Source organism: Pinus tabuliformis, chromosome 3_1 (assembly GCF_031772625.1).
Source record: "Pinus tabuliformis cultivar Carrire ecotype Pingquan chromosome 3_1, CPIR1, whole genome shotgun sequence".
Lineage (NCBI taxonomy): Eukaryota > Viridiplantae > Streptophyta > Pinopsida > Pinales > Pinaceae > Pinus > Pinus tabuliformis.
In genome coordinates this window covers 746,912,521-746,929,108 of record NC_142301.1, presented here as the reverse complement: position 1 = coordinate 746,929,108, position 16,588 = coordinate 746,912,521, and the positions used below count along the sequence as shown (strand labels likewise).

Sequence of the window (16,588 nt, the reverse complement as noted above, 5' to 3'; positions counted from 1 at the left end):
ATCTATTTTCCTTGAAAATTCCCTTTTAATGTAAATAATATGCAATATGCAATTGGAAAACCTTTACAAGAAAATCTTCATTCATTTCCCAATATCATATTCAATATTCAAACAATTAAATACTTTCGAACTTTTTTGACCACTCCTTCTATTTTCTTCTTTTCTTTTTAATAATATCAATGAATATACTTTTTATAAATTTAACTTTTCCCTAGAGTTGAAACTTTTAAATTGCCCTTTTTTTGGGACTTCAAAACTCCTCCTATGACTTGAACATTTTATAACTTATAAAAATATCTTTTTGAATTACCCTTTTTTCACCTTGAAAGTTGAAAGCACCTTTCCTTTTTTTTCTTTGTTTCTTTTTTTTCCTTTTTAAATAAATGGAATTGTCCCTTAAACTTCACTTAACATATCTTTCTCCTAGCTTCTAAAAGGTGTTTTCGTTTTCAAAATTCTTATTTAATGAGGCAGAAAAATTCCAAAATTGGAATCCTATTGTAGCAATTGGAATTTATTTTTCTAATTGTTAATTACTTTAACAATTTATCTGCTACGGAAAATATCAAATAAATCACATTGCAACCTCCACAAATAAAACGACAGAAAATAAATAGCGTTGGAACTAAGAAAATATTAGCACACACACATAAAAATGACATCGTTATTTTTGGACAATTGTCTCCGGAAAAACCCAACTTGCGAAAATCGGTGCAACAGTGAGGTTTTATTATTATGTAGCAATGAAATCTGAATACAATCTATGGATGCCCAACTGGCAATCCAAACAGCAAGTAAATCTAGCCAACGTTATTTAAGGGAAATTACCCTTCTTCCCCAAGCAACCCTGGCACAAATTCTCTTTAGAAACTCGTCCTCCTGCACCCTCTGCGTCAACCTCTGCACTGCTCTACGCAAGACCCTATGACACCTAGCCTCTGAATGCCTCTAATGAAGTCGTTATGCAAGTCTATGCTGAAGAAATCGCTTTCTTGACACTCTGGACCCTCTGCCCGGCCTCTGGAACTGAATACGAATTTCTCTCCAGCAAAATCGAATTGCTTCTGAAGCAACTACGCAGACCTCTACGCTACCTCACTAGGAATAACTCAGCCCCTTGTTGCTGCCTCTCCGGATCTGGAAAAACTTCCTCCTGATCACTGCCTCTACCCCTCATTAACCCTGCTTCGATCTCTTGCTCTCTGGCAACTGCTGCTGCTCTCTAGAAATCGATCTGCCAAGAAAATCAAACTCCAGAAATGCTTTCTCCAAGTGCCCATCGACTTTCTCTTATAATCCGTTGTTGGGGCTCCAACAGCCAAGATTAAACCTTAATCAATGGCTAGGATCATCTTGAAGTCAATCCATGTAAGTTTCTAGATGATTCTCACCTTGCCTTAATATATTATGATTAATTAACCCTATTGCCTAAATTTAGACTTGGGAAATATTTAAAAACTGGTTAATAATCTAATTAAGTCATTTCTAGGTGGAATTCCAAAAACGATTTCTAGGTTTTGGAGATCTCATGTATTCTAGTCTCTCCACCAAATTTCGTGGCTAGAACACATCCGATGCTACAGAAATTAACATTCCCTCTTAGCGAGGACTATGTTCTCTCCAACTAGTGCTCAACAACCAGCAACAACACCCCATCACCTCTGTCACACTGTTGATGCCTGGCTACTACTACCCACCAACCACTACGCACCTTTGTCACGTTGTTGATGTCTGGCTACTACTTCCCAACAACCACTGCACAACTTTGATGTTGCATCTGTGTTGTTGCTAACACTGCCATACTGCTGCCAACGTTGCATCTGCACTGCAACTCCCTCTCCCCTGTTATTGTTGCTACTGCAACATTTGCAACTAAAAAGCAGCCAAAACACTAAATCAACTATGTTCAGTATGATGCATCTGTCTCCTGAGTCTCTGACTACTACTAGTATCGACACTGTCACTGAAGAATTTGCGTTGATGCCAACTCTACACTATGCCACCTACATTGTCGTCAACACTGCACTACGCTTCTCAATATCTAACTACTACTAGTCTACAACTGTCACTCTGGTACTGGCTGAATCCACTGCCACTGATCCATCCCGCTATTATATACTGTGGGCCCCTGTAGCATTGTATTGATCCATGAGGTGGACTCCTCAAGGGCTTTGTCCAATCTCTGTAGTTCTCTGGGACTACAGTACAAAATCTCCCTACCTCACTCCTGGAGGAATATTTGCAAACATCGCAAAGTCTTCCTCCAACCTGGAGGTCAACTTATCGATCTCGGCTGACGCTGCCTGCTAGTGCTACTTCTCCGACTTGTCCTTCTTCCTGAGAGGACATTGCGTGTTGTAGTGACTGAGCTCACCACACCTGAAGCACTTGACTTTGACAGGTCTTCCTTCCTTCTTGTTCCCCATGTTGTTGACTGGGACCCTTTGATGCGAGGGCGACATTCTCCTCCTCCTTCACCACCTTTTGTCTGTTGCTACTACTGCCATTGATGGAGCTCTTCAACAGAGCTTGTCTCTACTCCTCCTGCTGCAGATCGGCCCACATTTTGTCCCATCCTGGTAGTGTGTCTCTGCCCAATATACTCTAGACAAAGACCTGCCAATCGTCTAAGACACTGTTAAGTGCCAATCGTACTAACTCTGAAGGTTGAGGCGTTGCCCCAACAGCTAACAGCTGGCCTTGGACCTCCTAAATCCTAGTGAGGAAGGGATATATGCCTTCCCCCTTTTGCATCCTGATGCATTTCAGCTTCTCCTCCAGGAACATCTTTTGCTGCTCGAAAGTACCCTAGTATAGCATGGAGAGAGAATCCCACATTTCTTTGGTCATTCCCTTGGCCGTTATATGTGTTATATGATGGCAAACTCCATCCAAAATCAACCGCTTCGCCCACGCCACCTCCTTCTTATATTCTTTCTGCGGATCTGCATCCTGGGGAACTGCCACTACATTATTAATGCAAGCTTTCAGGCCATATTCATCTATAAGGAAATACATCATGGCCTTCTAGATGACATAGTTGGATGATCCATCCAACCTATCCTGATCTCTAAGCCCTGCAATGGCCTTCTCTGAAATTATCGAAAACTCCCTCTTTCCCTATGCTCGGTTGTTGTTCTACTATTCACACTCCCTTCTGGAATGCGTGGCTCTACGAGCTGCTACTGCCAATCTGCAATTGGAAATTCGAACTTCCGAGACTCGCAGTTCCTTGAGGAAAATTTTCCTTCTACTGTGTGTGCTTTTCTCTTCCACCCGATGCAGATTCCGCTTCTACAACTTGCAACAAAACCCTCTACGTCCAACCAGGAATCTGCTCAGCAAAAAAATGAGTTGTTGCAGCTCCCTCTGCCTGTTGGAATCACTGATCTAGGAAATTCGAGCTTTTTATGCCTCCTGCACTGAAAAAATCAAACTTCGCCAAGCAATTGGGCTTGTCTGGCAATGAACTGCGTTGCCTCAAGAATTTCGGCCTACTACTCCCTCTGAGCAGTGAAATTCTCTTCTTCGCTTCTAAGCTTCCCGATTAATCACTCATGCTCTGATACCATGTGAAAATTCCAAAACTGGAATCCTATTGCAACAACTGGAATTTATTTTTCTAATTGTTAATTATTTTAACAATTTATTTGCTACGGCAAATATCAAATAAATCACATTGCAACCTTCACAAATAAAATTGTGGAAAATAAATAGCACTAGAACTGAGAAAATACTAGCAGACACACATATAAATGACACCGTTATTTTTGGACAATTGTCCCCAGAAAAAACCAACTTGGAAAAATCAGTGCAGCAGTCAAGGTTTTATTATTATGCAGCAATGAAATCTGAGTGCAATCTATGGATGCCCAACTGGCAATCCAAATAGCAAGTAACTATGGCCAAAATTATTTAAGGGGAATTACCCTTCTTCCACAAGCAACCCCAGCACAAATTCTCTTTAGAAACTCGTCCTCCTAGACCCTATGCGTTGCTCTACGCGGACCCTATGACGTCTATCTTATAAATTTCCTTTGATGAAGTCATTATGCCAGTCTCTGTTGAGGAAAGTGCTTATCTGGCACTCTAGACCCTCTGCCCACCCTCTAGAACTGAATACGAATTTCTCTTCAGCAAAATTGAATTGCTTCTGAAGCAACTACGCAAACCTTTGTGCTGCCGCACTGGGAATAACTCGGCCCCTTGTTGTTGCCTCTCCGAATCTAGAAAATCTTCCTCCGGATCACTGTCCTTGCCCCTCATTAACCCTGCTTCGATCTTTGGCTCTCCGGCAACCGTTGCTACTCTCAGGAAATTGAACTACAAAAGTGCTTTCTCCAAGTGCCCATCGACTTTCTCTTATAATCCACTGTTGGAGCCCCAACAGTGAAGATTAAATCTTAATCAATGGCTAGGATCATCTTGAAGTCGACCTGATGATTCTCACCTTGACTTAATTAATTCTGATTAATTAACCATATTCCCTAAGTTTAGACTTGTGAAATATTTAAAAACTGGTTAATAGTCTAACTAAGTCAATTTTAGGTGAAATTTCCAGAAACGATTTCTGGGTTTTGGAGACCTCATGTATTCTAGCCTCTCCACAAAATTTTGTGGCTAGAACACATCCGATGCTACAAAAACTAACACAAAACTCCTTCTATGACAGTATGACTTGAACCTTTTATAACTTATAAAAATATCTTTTTGAATTACCCTTTCTTAATCTTGAAAGCACCTTTCCTTTTTTCCTTTTTTTCTTTTTTCCCTTTTTTTCCTTTTTAAATAACTGGAATTGACCGTTAAACTTCACTTAACATATCTTTCTCCTAGCTTCTAAAAGGAGTTTTCATTTTCCAATTTCTTATTTAATGAGGCACAAATTTAATATGTCTTTTATACTTTCTTATAATATTCCCACCGTATAGTTTTTCCTTTGTATATTTTCTTTCGAACTGTAATTCTTGCTTATCCAAATAATTAACTATTTGGAGTGTTGTGACTTTTTAATTTTGCAACCTGAAATGGTGTCTAGCCTTCTGATGACAGTTCCCCAGGGTGGTTGGTAAGAAAACTATAATAGATTACAGTGACGACTATCCTCACGTATTCTAAAATTGGCGACTATCAACTCTGTATTGGGGCTGTGGTTAAATGTTGTTTAGTCTTCAGCACACGTCTACATATATTAATTGAATTACAGCTGTCAGTGGTTTGAGTTTAATAATGTGTGAACTTCAGACTAAAAATGTCATTAAATTCAAGGGGGCTACAATAGGCATGCTTTTCCCAATAGCTATGACCCCCTTTTTTAACGGTGGCTTTCAAACTGGTGTCTCAGTGACCATGCTATACAATGATGTGATAGCACAGTGAAGTAAACCTCGAACTCCTTCGATAAGATGTGGTGGATCGGAGAAAAATAGTACAGCTTCAAAATGATTGTGTCAATGAATTGTACAGCCATTATGGTGGCAGGCACTTGGTTGTACTGTTTATTTTTTTAATAAATAAATATTTCTTGCATAAGTTCATTTTTTATCTTCAATTTTCCCCTCAGGTTTTTCCAATGTACTATTTAACACAGACAGAATTATAATTCCCAGATTTTTGGTGTCCAGTCTTGAGTATACTGACTCTACTCTGTCTTCAGAAAATATTACAATTTTAAAAAATTTCATTCGCATCGTTCCTAAACCTAACTCCAAAGTGATTGACAGCCAAGATTAATTCTCGCCTCACTTCAGATCAACGGTTGAGATTAGAACATGATCACTAAAGTAAATACTTGTCCTAAATTTCTTCAGCTCAATAACCAACATAATTAATTATGTGTTTTCCTAAGTTAAATTTAGGCTAAGTTACAATAGCAACTTATTCATATTTGAGCAAGTGTCCTAAGGAGACTTTGGGCAACTTATGCACGCCTAGACACTTAGTCCTGTGCAGAAGTACCTTCCCAGGCTACAAACATCAACACAATACCATGAAGGTAGAGGATCAACATTACACATCTCCCATTAGCCTAATTAATTACCAGTTATAATTTAGCAACACATTACTCAATACTAAGCATTCTATTTCAGACCAGGGTTAATTACATAGTGAGCATGAAATAGAGCATTATAAATACCATGCTCAATAAATGTCACTATTGAGACATCATCCAATAAGGAAACACAAATGCCATCCCACACATGCCTTATACAAGCCCTAACCGAAAATTAGCACAGGTGACTAACATTGGATATTCATCACAATTCTGGATACAACACATTGGAAGCCAACACCCAAAAGCAAACTTAGGGAGCTATGCTAAAAAGAACTCCCCAACAACACATTCTACGCAATATTTTTATCCAAAATTGCACAGATTTTCCAATTTAACCAGAAATACAGAGCCAGAAATTTATTATATACTGCCTGAAAAACTATATTTTCAATACAGAAACAACTTTACTAACTTGAGGTTTTCCAATTAGCCACCCAAAACTGATTGGACTAGATATTGAATTTTGAAGGAAATATTAAAAAAAAGGTAGAAAAATACCACATATGAGTTATTGTAGGTCCATTGATTCGTCTCTCTGGCCGAGAAAAGCGTTGCATATCAACTGCCAGCTATGAAAATATAAACAGCATGTCAGTGCAATCCCAATACAAACCAATAAAATTGTTCTTTCACCGATGGTATAAGAAAAGCAATGGCTTCTTTGTTCTGAATGAATCAAAAACAAATCAGATAATGTTTTGGGAAGTGCCTAAAATCAAGTACCATATCAATCAACAATATTTTGGGGGTTCTTTTAGTTTTACTTTTGGGGAAATAGCTAAAGAATAAATATTAGAGAATTTACCATCGTAGGCAATGGCATGCAATTAATATAAATAATTCAAGGATGGATCATATTAGTAAGTGTGCCATTATAGTACTGAATAAAAATGTATGGACAAGTTTAAAAGGTTCACAAAATGCAAAAAACCTTTCGAATATGGATACCAAACCATTCCATACATAGCCTAAAACTGCAACAACCTGCTCCAGTTCTCAATAAGGCACATCAAGACAAAGTGCATTCTTTATGAATCTCATTCATTGGGTACTCAGTCAAACATCATGCTTTGGCTCATAACAGGAACATACTCATTGGATACTCTGAGGGTAAAAAAAATGCAAGCCTGAGGAGATCGGTCATTTCACCAAAAGAGCAAATTGTGAAGCCCGTGGTGGAATTCGATAGGACCATGGATAGATGGAAGAAAACTTTGACCTGACATGACATTGAGCCTATTACCCAAACAATATGATTGTTGATAAAAGAAAGTGAAGAAAATAAGTTGGTAGATCCCAAGAAAAAACATGTCTGGGAAGTCAGAGACAGTGTAGAAAATAAAGGGCAACATGAATGGATTGTTTCCACCTTAGAGACATCCCCGGAAACAACCACTAAATTAATTCTCAATCAAAGTACTCTTCATCTGCCAGTGTCCGTGATATTGAAAAGGTGAAAACACATATTTCTGCTCCTAATACCAGAAAATAAGCAAGATTTTTGACAGAAAGATGCCTTACTTTGGATGCAGCGGATGCTTGCCATCTCTGGATTTCACGAAGCCGACTGATTTCTAAATCTAAAACTTGGTAGGTTTCAAGGTACAAATCTGCTTGGCTTTGCTTCATCGAATCAGGTAGCTGCATTAACCAGTTCCACCGTTCAGCTACTTCATAATCATAACATTTGGGCATGAATTTCTCAAATCTTTCAGACCATTTATTATGATAAAATCATAATATAAACCACTTTAACAGAAAGATGACAGATTAGCATGCTTCCTAAACTTTATTTCCTTAATCCTGGCATCTCATATTACAGAACACACATACTAATCACAAAGACTCAAACATAAATCAAGCAATTTTCATGTTATATACGTAAATACAAAGTTTTTGTACTGAATACCTAATTATGCTTAAATCACCTAATTAGAGCTAAATTATACTCATCAATCAAATTAGACTTAATTATACCTTTCCCTCCTTTGTTGTGCAAAACGCTTACCATAACTCATCCATAATGGGTGAGTAAGTAATGATACTTCACCCTCCTTGACAGGCACTTCACTTACCATACCTCATTCATAATGTGTGAGTCACTCATCATACTTCGCCGTCCTTTGTCAGGCAAGTCATTTAATCAACAAAAATACATGCCCGTTCAAGCTGGTGTTGCAATCCCATGAAAATAGAGCAGCTTTTATTGTAGGCTACATAAAGCCTATCCTTACCATGTTTAAGACATTAACAATTTACCATTCACACCAGGTGTATTACCTAGAATAGCAGTAGAGAGCACAAATAGGCAAGGAAGTGGTGCCTACCAGAGTGGGAACATTTCACCTCACCACATACAGTAGGTGTGTTAGCATATGCCTAGCCCCAATCACAAGACACTCTCCATCTTCTCCAAAGATTCTTGTCTTGGCTAAGAACTGTACTGCTAATTCAAGCATAAATGCAGCAATCTCTCCTAGGTGAGGAGAGGAATCCTTATCAAAGGAGGCTTTATATATCTTCATCCAGAGGTAAGATATCTTCACTAGCCAAATAATAGTTTATATATCTCTACTCTTTTGCCTGATTGTGTGTCTGAACTCTAGAATGAACCCCCTCCAGCACTGTCAAACTCAAAAGCAACCCATTCCTAGAACACCAGATTCAGTCAACAATCCCAAAAGGCAAGTTTGACAGCTTCTAACCCGCGAAAAACTATACAGCAACCACCAGATAATCCCAAGTGCCACAACCTGTCATTTACTGCTACATTTTGATTAAGTACTAGCCATCAGAGAACTTGAGTTTTGAAAGACACTTGTGTTTTTCAATATCATTATATGTTTCAATGTTCTTTGAGTTATATCGCGAAGTTTTAAATTTGAATTCAAATAAAGTTGGGAGACCAAGGTTAGTTAGAGACTAATGCATAATTTTGGACATACGAATGTGTTAAGGTATAGAATCAGTATCATAATCATACAAATGAATGTATTAAGGTATGGAATGAGTATCATAATCATATAAATGCCTTTGTGTCTCGACTCTTGAGCATAGCAAATGTCCCTTCCATGCTTTTAGTGTGACATTAACGTAGCTATGCCAATCATGTTGATGTCGCTTAAAGCTCCACATTCTTTGATTCGTTCCCATAAAGCATAAAGGTGTAGCCCCAAGACTTTCATAGCATTGAAACAATTCAAGATAATGTGAAAGTGTCTGGAGAAATGATATTTTGTCAATTATTGCAGCATCAGCAGCTATAGTAAAGAATGCAGGTAATTGATGCAATCAGTACTCAATTTTTGTAGATTAATCCATATTAACTTGTGATAATTTTATTGCTGGGAAAACAAGTGGGTGTTGCACATATAATCAAAGCTGGCTATCAAAAAAGGGAGGCCGCACTTCTTCATGTTTTCAACACTAACATTATTCATCTAATGCTATTTGCTTGGGATCTGGCGTGTGGTGGCTAGTTGGCAGAAAATCCATTTCAGTAGCATGGGATCTGTTTCCAGGTTTTAAGAATCCATTTACGTGGCAGATCCTACGCGGATATAGGTGAATCCATATTTGTATCTGTATACAAAACGTAGATCCACTGATCCAACATCAGGATCCTGTGGATCCAGTAATGCAGGGGCTTTGTAACCTCATAGACTCTTGAGTGGGCACCACAGATCTCATTATGTAGAGATTGCTGATGTCTTTTTTGAAGAACTCTGGACACCAATCAAGAAGATTGTAAGGGGGAGATTCTCTGTATTTATGTCTCCAAAAGAGATAAAGGGAAGCCATTTGGGAGAGATAATCAGATTAAAAGGTTGCAATGTTACAAAAAGATTATAAACTTCAAAGTTAATAAACAAAAATATACTACTTAATGTTTAGTAGCAGTCACTCACCAAACTATTAATAAACACTTGTGCATCCTCTAGATCCTCAGTCAAGATGTGCTCCAGGTACACGTCACTCAAGCTCTGACTCATCTGTAGGGTTTACAATCATGCATAACTCAACAAGACCATCTGAAGCAATCTCCTCGTCAAAGGCATATGTCATCGTATTTGAATTGGTCCCATATCTTTGGAGGACATTGGGACAACCATCATGCCTGGGTCTTTCTAATAAAGAAGCCACAGAATATTGTGAATGTACCAAATTTCTGTTTCTTTGATCCCATTTGTTTTCTTTATTGAATGAATAAATCATCAGTATTACACTTCATCTTTAGGCTAATGAATTGCCCACATGTGAAGGTAAATGTATACCAATTTTTGGGGCTCCCAACCATGCCTGCCCTCAAATATCCACTAGTTTTTAGGGTTAGGGAACATAACCCTATCTTCAATCCACATCCCCTGTAGCAGGGCACCCAAACCTCTTCTACATAGACTCTATCCCAATATGATGTAATCAACAATACAAATTTAGGATCAGTACAAACACAAAGCCAGTACAAGTTTATAATAACCATTTTTAAGGCTAAACCTAAGGTCCGTTAAAAACACATTTAACATATAACTCTTTCCATTAGAAGTAAAAATCCAATTACAAAGAATTGTTCTATCTTGAAATAAAAAGATGAAGAACGTCAATAACTTGAAGTATCCTGAATTGCAACAATCAAGAGCCTCAGTAAATTAAAGTATCTCTCAACAAAGGAACCAGACTTGACTTCTTCCTACTCCCAAGGATATATATTTTCGTAAGGCCCCAAAATAATCAGCAACACAAGTTCTTGGTTGCATATGGAAAAGGTATGGAATGAACACACCATCAATTTCAGAAATTCTCTAGAAAATTTGGATAAGTACACAAAGAATGAAGAGAAATGTGATGATAAGTGAAAATGAGGCCTACTTGACCTCTAATGATATGGTTGAGCAGTCCTTGTCAGTTCAGTCATCTAATGTAGGGAATTATATGATGAATTTTTCAACCGAAAGCTTGTGAGCCTACTGCAAGTCAACCCACACCACACTTCTACATTTATCTCATCCATTTTTGTTCATCCAAACTTCTCTTCTTTTATAGGAATTTAAGATACCATTTACTACATTAAGGATGCACAGGAGTAATTTTATCTTTACAAGAATCCTATGGCTTCTAAGTTATAATAAGCAGAGCAGATTAAATAAATTAATAAAAAATCATCTATATCAACATCTATTCTGTCTTGACGACAAACAGCAGAATTGGCCTGCTCAGTAACTATTATCAGCTGATGTTCCACAACTACATGCTAACATCCCATTATATTTCTCATGAAGAAATAAAAGGATACACTAGTAAATCAAAAAAGGAAGCAACAACAACAACGAAAACCTGAAAAAGCTAATTCTTCTAAATCTTTCTATATCATTATACCCAAGTAACTAAGTCCAAGTCAACTGTAGTTCAGCATGCATCCTAACCATTGACTATAGACAGTCAAAATCAATGCTATTGGAGGTTCCAATGTTAGTCAATATGCTTGTTCATCATGGAACATTAATCAAATATTGTCAAGTGTGAAATATTTTTAGTATTTACCAACAGCTACAAATAAAGCCCATATACAATGTCATACTTCAGCTTGTCCAATTTTTTTATAATCCTTTTCTGAAATATCAAAGGCTTGGACTCTCAGATAAAACTGGAATCACAAGAAGGGGATTGATGAGAAAAATACAACCTGAGGAAGAGCTTTAACACAGCTACGATATGTGTAAAGGACAGCGGCCATCTCCTTTCCCTCTTGAACCAGGCCATTCTGAAAAGTATTAGTACCAAGCTATGAGCACATCTACAAACAAGACTACTCCATGCAAATCGCATTATAGAATAATACATCTCTCAAAAGTTCCTAAGCTTTCATCCTTAAAAACAAAAAAACAAAAAAAGCAGGTACAGTAAAGGTTGAACTATAGAAACTGCAATAAAATCCCACCTAGCCAGAAACATATTAAGCCATCATCAATGGAAATTCATATCTACCCAGATAAATGAAAGATACACTTGGGAGCTTAACATGTTTTCTAATCTAAGAAATGAACCCACAAATGCAGTAAAAGCTAAGAGTAGAAGAAAAAACATACTAGCTGATTGATAGACTTTGTATCCTCCATCAAAGATAGGCAATAAGCTGGGACATCCTCATAGTCTGCAAGTGACAAACAATCATTCATTTGAAAATGGTGAAATTTGATCCATGATTCCATGCCATTGTAAACATCAAGTGAATATTGCATTTCATATGACAATGTACAAGACCAATGCCTTGGTAAAATTTTGTGAAATGGAAAGCAACAATAACAATGAAAGAATCCATGGGATCAGCATGCACCAGATTATATACGGTTACAGACATTGTTTTCCACTCATTTATTTCATTAGTCCAGAATTAGTTAAGTTTGAAAGTAATGCTACATAATTGAACAGTTCGAGGGTTCCCTGCTTTGGAACTGTCTGCAGTTGGTCCCTCTAGTGCTCTAAGGACATGTGAACTGTTGTATGGTTTGGCATTGTCAAACTAGTTTCAGTGGAATTTGTTATCTCCCGAAGGGGGAGAAAGAGAAGAGATCCAAGATCTCACACTTCTGCTGTTCGAGGGTTCCCTGCTTTGGAACTGTCTGCAGTTGGTCCCTCTAGTGCTCTAAGGACATGTGAAGTTGTGAACTGTTGTATGGTTTGGCATTGTCAAACTAATTTCAGTGGAATTTGTTATCTCCCGAAGGGGGAGAAAGAGAAGAGATCCAAGATCTCACACTTCTGCTGTCTGGTACACCCTGAAATTTTACCCCTTGCTTGCAGTTCTGATCTGACAGATCCACCTAAAAGTATGAGATGATCGTCCCGATCATCTCAAGGTGGGGCATGGTGTGCAAGAACTGAGATCTGTGGCTAAAAACTTCCCTAATGAAGAGGGCTAAGCATCGTTGGTCCTAGTACCTGAAGAAGGTAGAGAGGGAGCATTTCGAATCCTGATATAGGTAGTGATAACTTCCTCAGATCTCATAGTATAGGAGGCACCTAAAAATAAGGCACATCTCTGTCTCTAGCTCTTGTAGGTGGCACATTTGGCAAATCCTATCCGAATGTGGTATATGGTGGTCTGTCTCTATCAAGAGTCTATGAGAACCAACTTGGAGCCGTCCTAGCGAGATCCTCAACGAATGCATCCAATATTTGTGTGTGCAAGGGGGGTGGACTATGATGCCATCATGTAGCTCCAAAAAGCGCTCTAGGTAGAAGACATCTTCGAGCCCAAGCTTGTCGGAGGTGAAGTCCAAGTGACCTAAATGTACAATCTGTAGGTATCCTCTCTAATGGTCTAATTTAATGTTTGTTAAGTCAACAAGAAATGGCTCGATGCATCAAGGGAGAATCTAAAGGAGCTCTAGTAAGATAGTCAACAACTAGATAAGTCAAGATACCTCTGAGAACCAACCTCAAGCACATCCTAAGGAGTGGGGATTCGAGGTAAAAACCTTGGATGAGCAAAAAGCAAGATAGGGATATCTCTCTCCCAGCAACAAAGGCTCTGAAAGACCTGACTCTATGAAGAAAAGAGACAAACGAAAAATGACCTCAAGGCAAAATGGGATGACACAAAACTCGACCTGAATGATGGGATGTGGAACTGTCTACTTACATCAGATGATGCATTTGAGAAGCAAGGCTTTGACTCTCTCTAGGCTGGGCCCAATATATCTGCAACAGGCTTGGCCCCCAAACTTCGGAGCAAAAAACTGTAGGTCTAATAATTGCCTCCATGAGGTGAGGTTTGAACGAGATGTCTAGAAACTGATTCTAGAAACATTGTCTCTCGATAAGGACTAGGGAACCATATCCTTTACTGAGTTGAGGCTGGAGACCCTATCTCATACAAAAAAAAGACCCTGTGAACTATACCCCCAAGTAAGTGATCTCAATCTCAACACCCCAATAGTAGAAATGTAAGTTTGTAAGAGATCTCTTCAATGCATTGACGGCCAAAATCTTGGTTTTACCTAGGTTGACCATCAACTATCGAAGGTCACAAAAGATAGACAGTGTGTCGATCTATCGCTGCAAGCTATCAGGGGTAGAAGCCAATAAGACCAAGTCATCAGCTTAAAGGAGGAGCGAAATCAACACCTAGTGTAGAAGACAGCCATCCCCCTCCTAGGTATGCTCATGTAGGAAAGACTCCAACTCATCAATATAGATCCCAAACAGGGTCGATGAGAGGGGGGATCCCTGTGTTACCATGATGGTACCTATGTCACATGGTTTAGGTTAGAGTTCAGGTTCGACAATAATGAAGTTCAATTCGAATTCAAATTTTCATTAAGATTCGAATACAATTCATCTTTAGGTTTGAATACATACATACATACATACATATATATATATATATATATATATATATATATATATATATATATATATAAACCTTTATTATTAGTTTATAACTACATAAAAAATAGATTTTATTAATAATTTATATGAACTTATTTACCGTAATGTTTATGATATAAAGTATATTAATAATAAATAGTTTATCAGATCCAAAAATAGAAAAGTATAAACAATTGTCTGACACCCAGTAATTGTGAACTGTGGTTTGTGAGTGACAACCTATGCATCGTGATAGTATGAACATGGCCAACAAAGCAACAACTTGAGTCGTGACAGTCTGAGCATGGCAAACAGCAAGTTACAATCTTCATGCATTGATCATTGCCACAAGCACATTGTATGGAGACACCAACTGTCGGATGCAACAAATCAAACAGTGCCACAGTGCAGAGATGAGGCTCAAGCCTTAAAGGTTGCAACTTGTTGCCTGTTGATTTCTGTAGCATGGTATGTGCTCTTGCCTCAAGATTTTGCAGAGAGGCTAAGACACATGCATTCTCCAATACCCAAAAATCGTTTGGGAAAATTCCACCTAGAGATGGTTTAATTAAAATAATTAACTTATGGTTCCCTAAGTCTAAACTTAGGAAATCTGGTTAATTAAAAGGTATTAATTAAATCAGGTGTGAATCTTCTAGAAGAAGACAAGGATCAACTCCCAGTTAATCTTAGCCCTTGATTATGTTTTAATATTGGTTGTTAGAGCTCCAATGAGAGCTTATAAGGAGTTCGATGGGCACTTGGAGAACATATCGAATGAGAGATCAAAGATCGAATTTCTCAAGCGTAGCAGAATTGAGTTGTCGGAGTGAGATAGAGTGATCTTCTTGCAGTGAGGGGCAGTGATAGTAGTCCGGAGGAGAGTTTTTCCAAATTCGGAGAGTGCAAAGCAGAGAGGGCATAGAGCAGTTCAATGGGGCAGCGCAGTGCCACACAAAGGCAGTGCAGAGCTTCAAAGGAAGTTCGAAATCCAGCTAGGAGAGTCGAGATCCAGTGCCAGAAGCTAAGGTGTGAGACCGGAGGGCCAAAAGGTTGAATTTCCAGACAATAGGAGATCAGCAGAGGAGGTGACGCAGAACCCAGCCAGTGTGATGCAGATCTGCATAGGATTGACACAGAAAATGTGCAAAGACAACGTGGGGCCAGTTAGCCAGCCCCTGAACAGTGTCAGATCTCCCGAATCAGAGTGAGATTTTTCTCACTAACTCTTTGCCAACATTTCTCCGTATCAGATAGCCAGTTTGGGCATCCAACGATTTGTACTCAAATTTACTACTGCATAATAATTAAAACCCTCAATTGTTGCATCGGTTTTCCCACATTGGGTTTTTCCGGGGACATTGTCCAAAAACAACTGTGTAGATGTGTGTGTGTTTTTCTCTCCTGTGTTGTATTTAGTTTCCGTAATATTTATTTTGTGTAGGTTGCAGTGTATGTATTTCAATATTTGTTGTAGAAAACTGCAAGTAATTTGTTCAAGTAATTAACAAATAGGAAATATCATCAGTTTGCTACAGTAGGAATCAAGGAACTAAATTTTCACATGGCATCAGAGGGCAAATCATAAGCAGAAGAGATCAATTGCAGAAAGGAAGAGGGAGTTCAAAATTACTGCAGAGGCAGAAATTCAAAACCCCAAAGGCAGCGCAGTCCTTGGGCCAAGAAGTTTGAAGTTTTCAGTGAAATCGATTTCTCTAAGTGAGTCGACAGAGAAATTCGATTCACCAAATTGAAGCGTTCCAGAGGCAGAAGGGAGCAGCGTATTTTTCCTTGCAGAGCAGATCTTCAACTGGGACGCAGATATTTCGCAGCAGTTGTTGGCAGAATAGTGTCAGAAGGAGTGAATAACACATACTCAGAGAATTTCTTCCTCAGAGGACTTCTAGCCAAGAAGTTTGAATTTTCCAAGCATAGCAGTAGTAATTGTGTGCGGGATTTCTCACTCCAGAAGGGAGTGCGAATAGCTGGGCAGCAGCTGCGCAGAGGAGAAGAGGGAGCAGTTTGACTTTTTCAAGAGAGATGGCATCAATTGGGTTGAGAGATCAAGATCGATTGGACAGAGCCTCCAACTATGTGATCTAGAAGGCTAGGATCTCCTACCTTCTAGATGACCATGATCTCAAACCTTATGTCGATAGTGTGGTA

At 38.6% G+C, this 16,588-nt stretch overlaps 1 protein-coding gene across 2 annotated transcripts in view; it reads right to left on the bottom strand.

Annotated features, from left to right (window-relative positions):
• Positions 1 to 16,588, bottom strand: part of PIR121 (transcription activator) — a 481,847-nt gene that overhangs the window by 421,521 nt on the left and 43,738 nt on the right. For both annotated transcript variants that reach the window (XM_089411826.1, XM_089411827.1), the window contains 4 exons: positions 12,139 to 12,203; positions 11,736 to 11,813; positions 7,577 to 7,696; positions 6,554 to 6,624 (listed from right to left, as the gene is read on the bottom strand). In XM_089411826.1, coding sequence (XP_089267952.1) covers positions 6,554 to 6,624; positions 7,577 to 7,696; positions 11,736 to 11,813; positions 12,139 to 12,203 — 334 coding nt within the window. The remainder of the gene's footprint in view (positions 1 to 6,553; positions 6,625 to 7,576; positions 7,697 to 11,735; positions 11,814 to 12,138; positions 12,204 to 16,588) is intronic.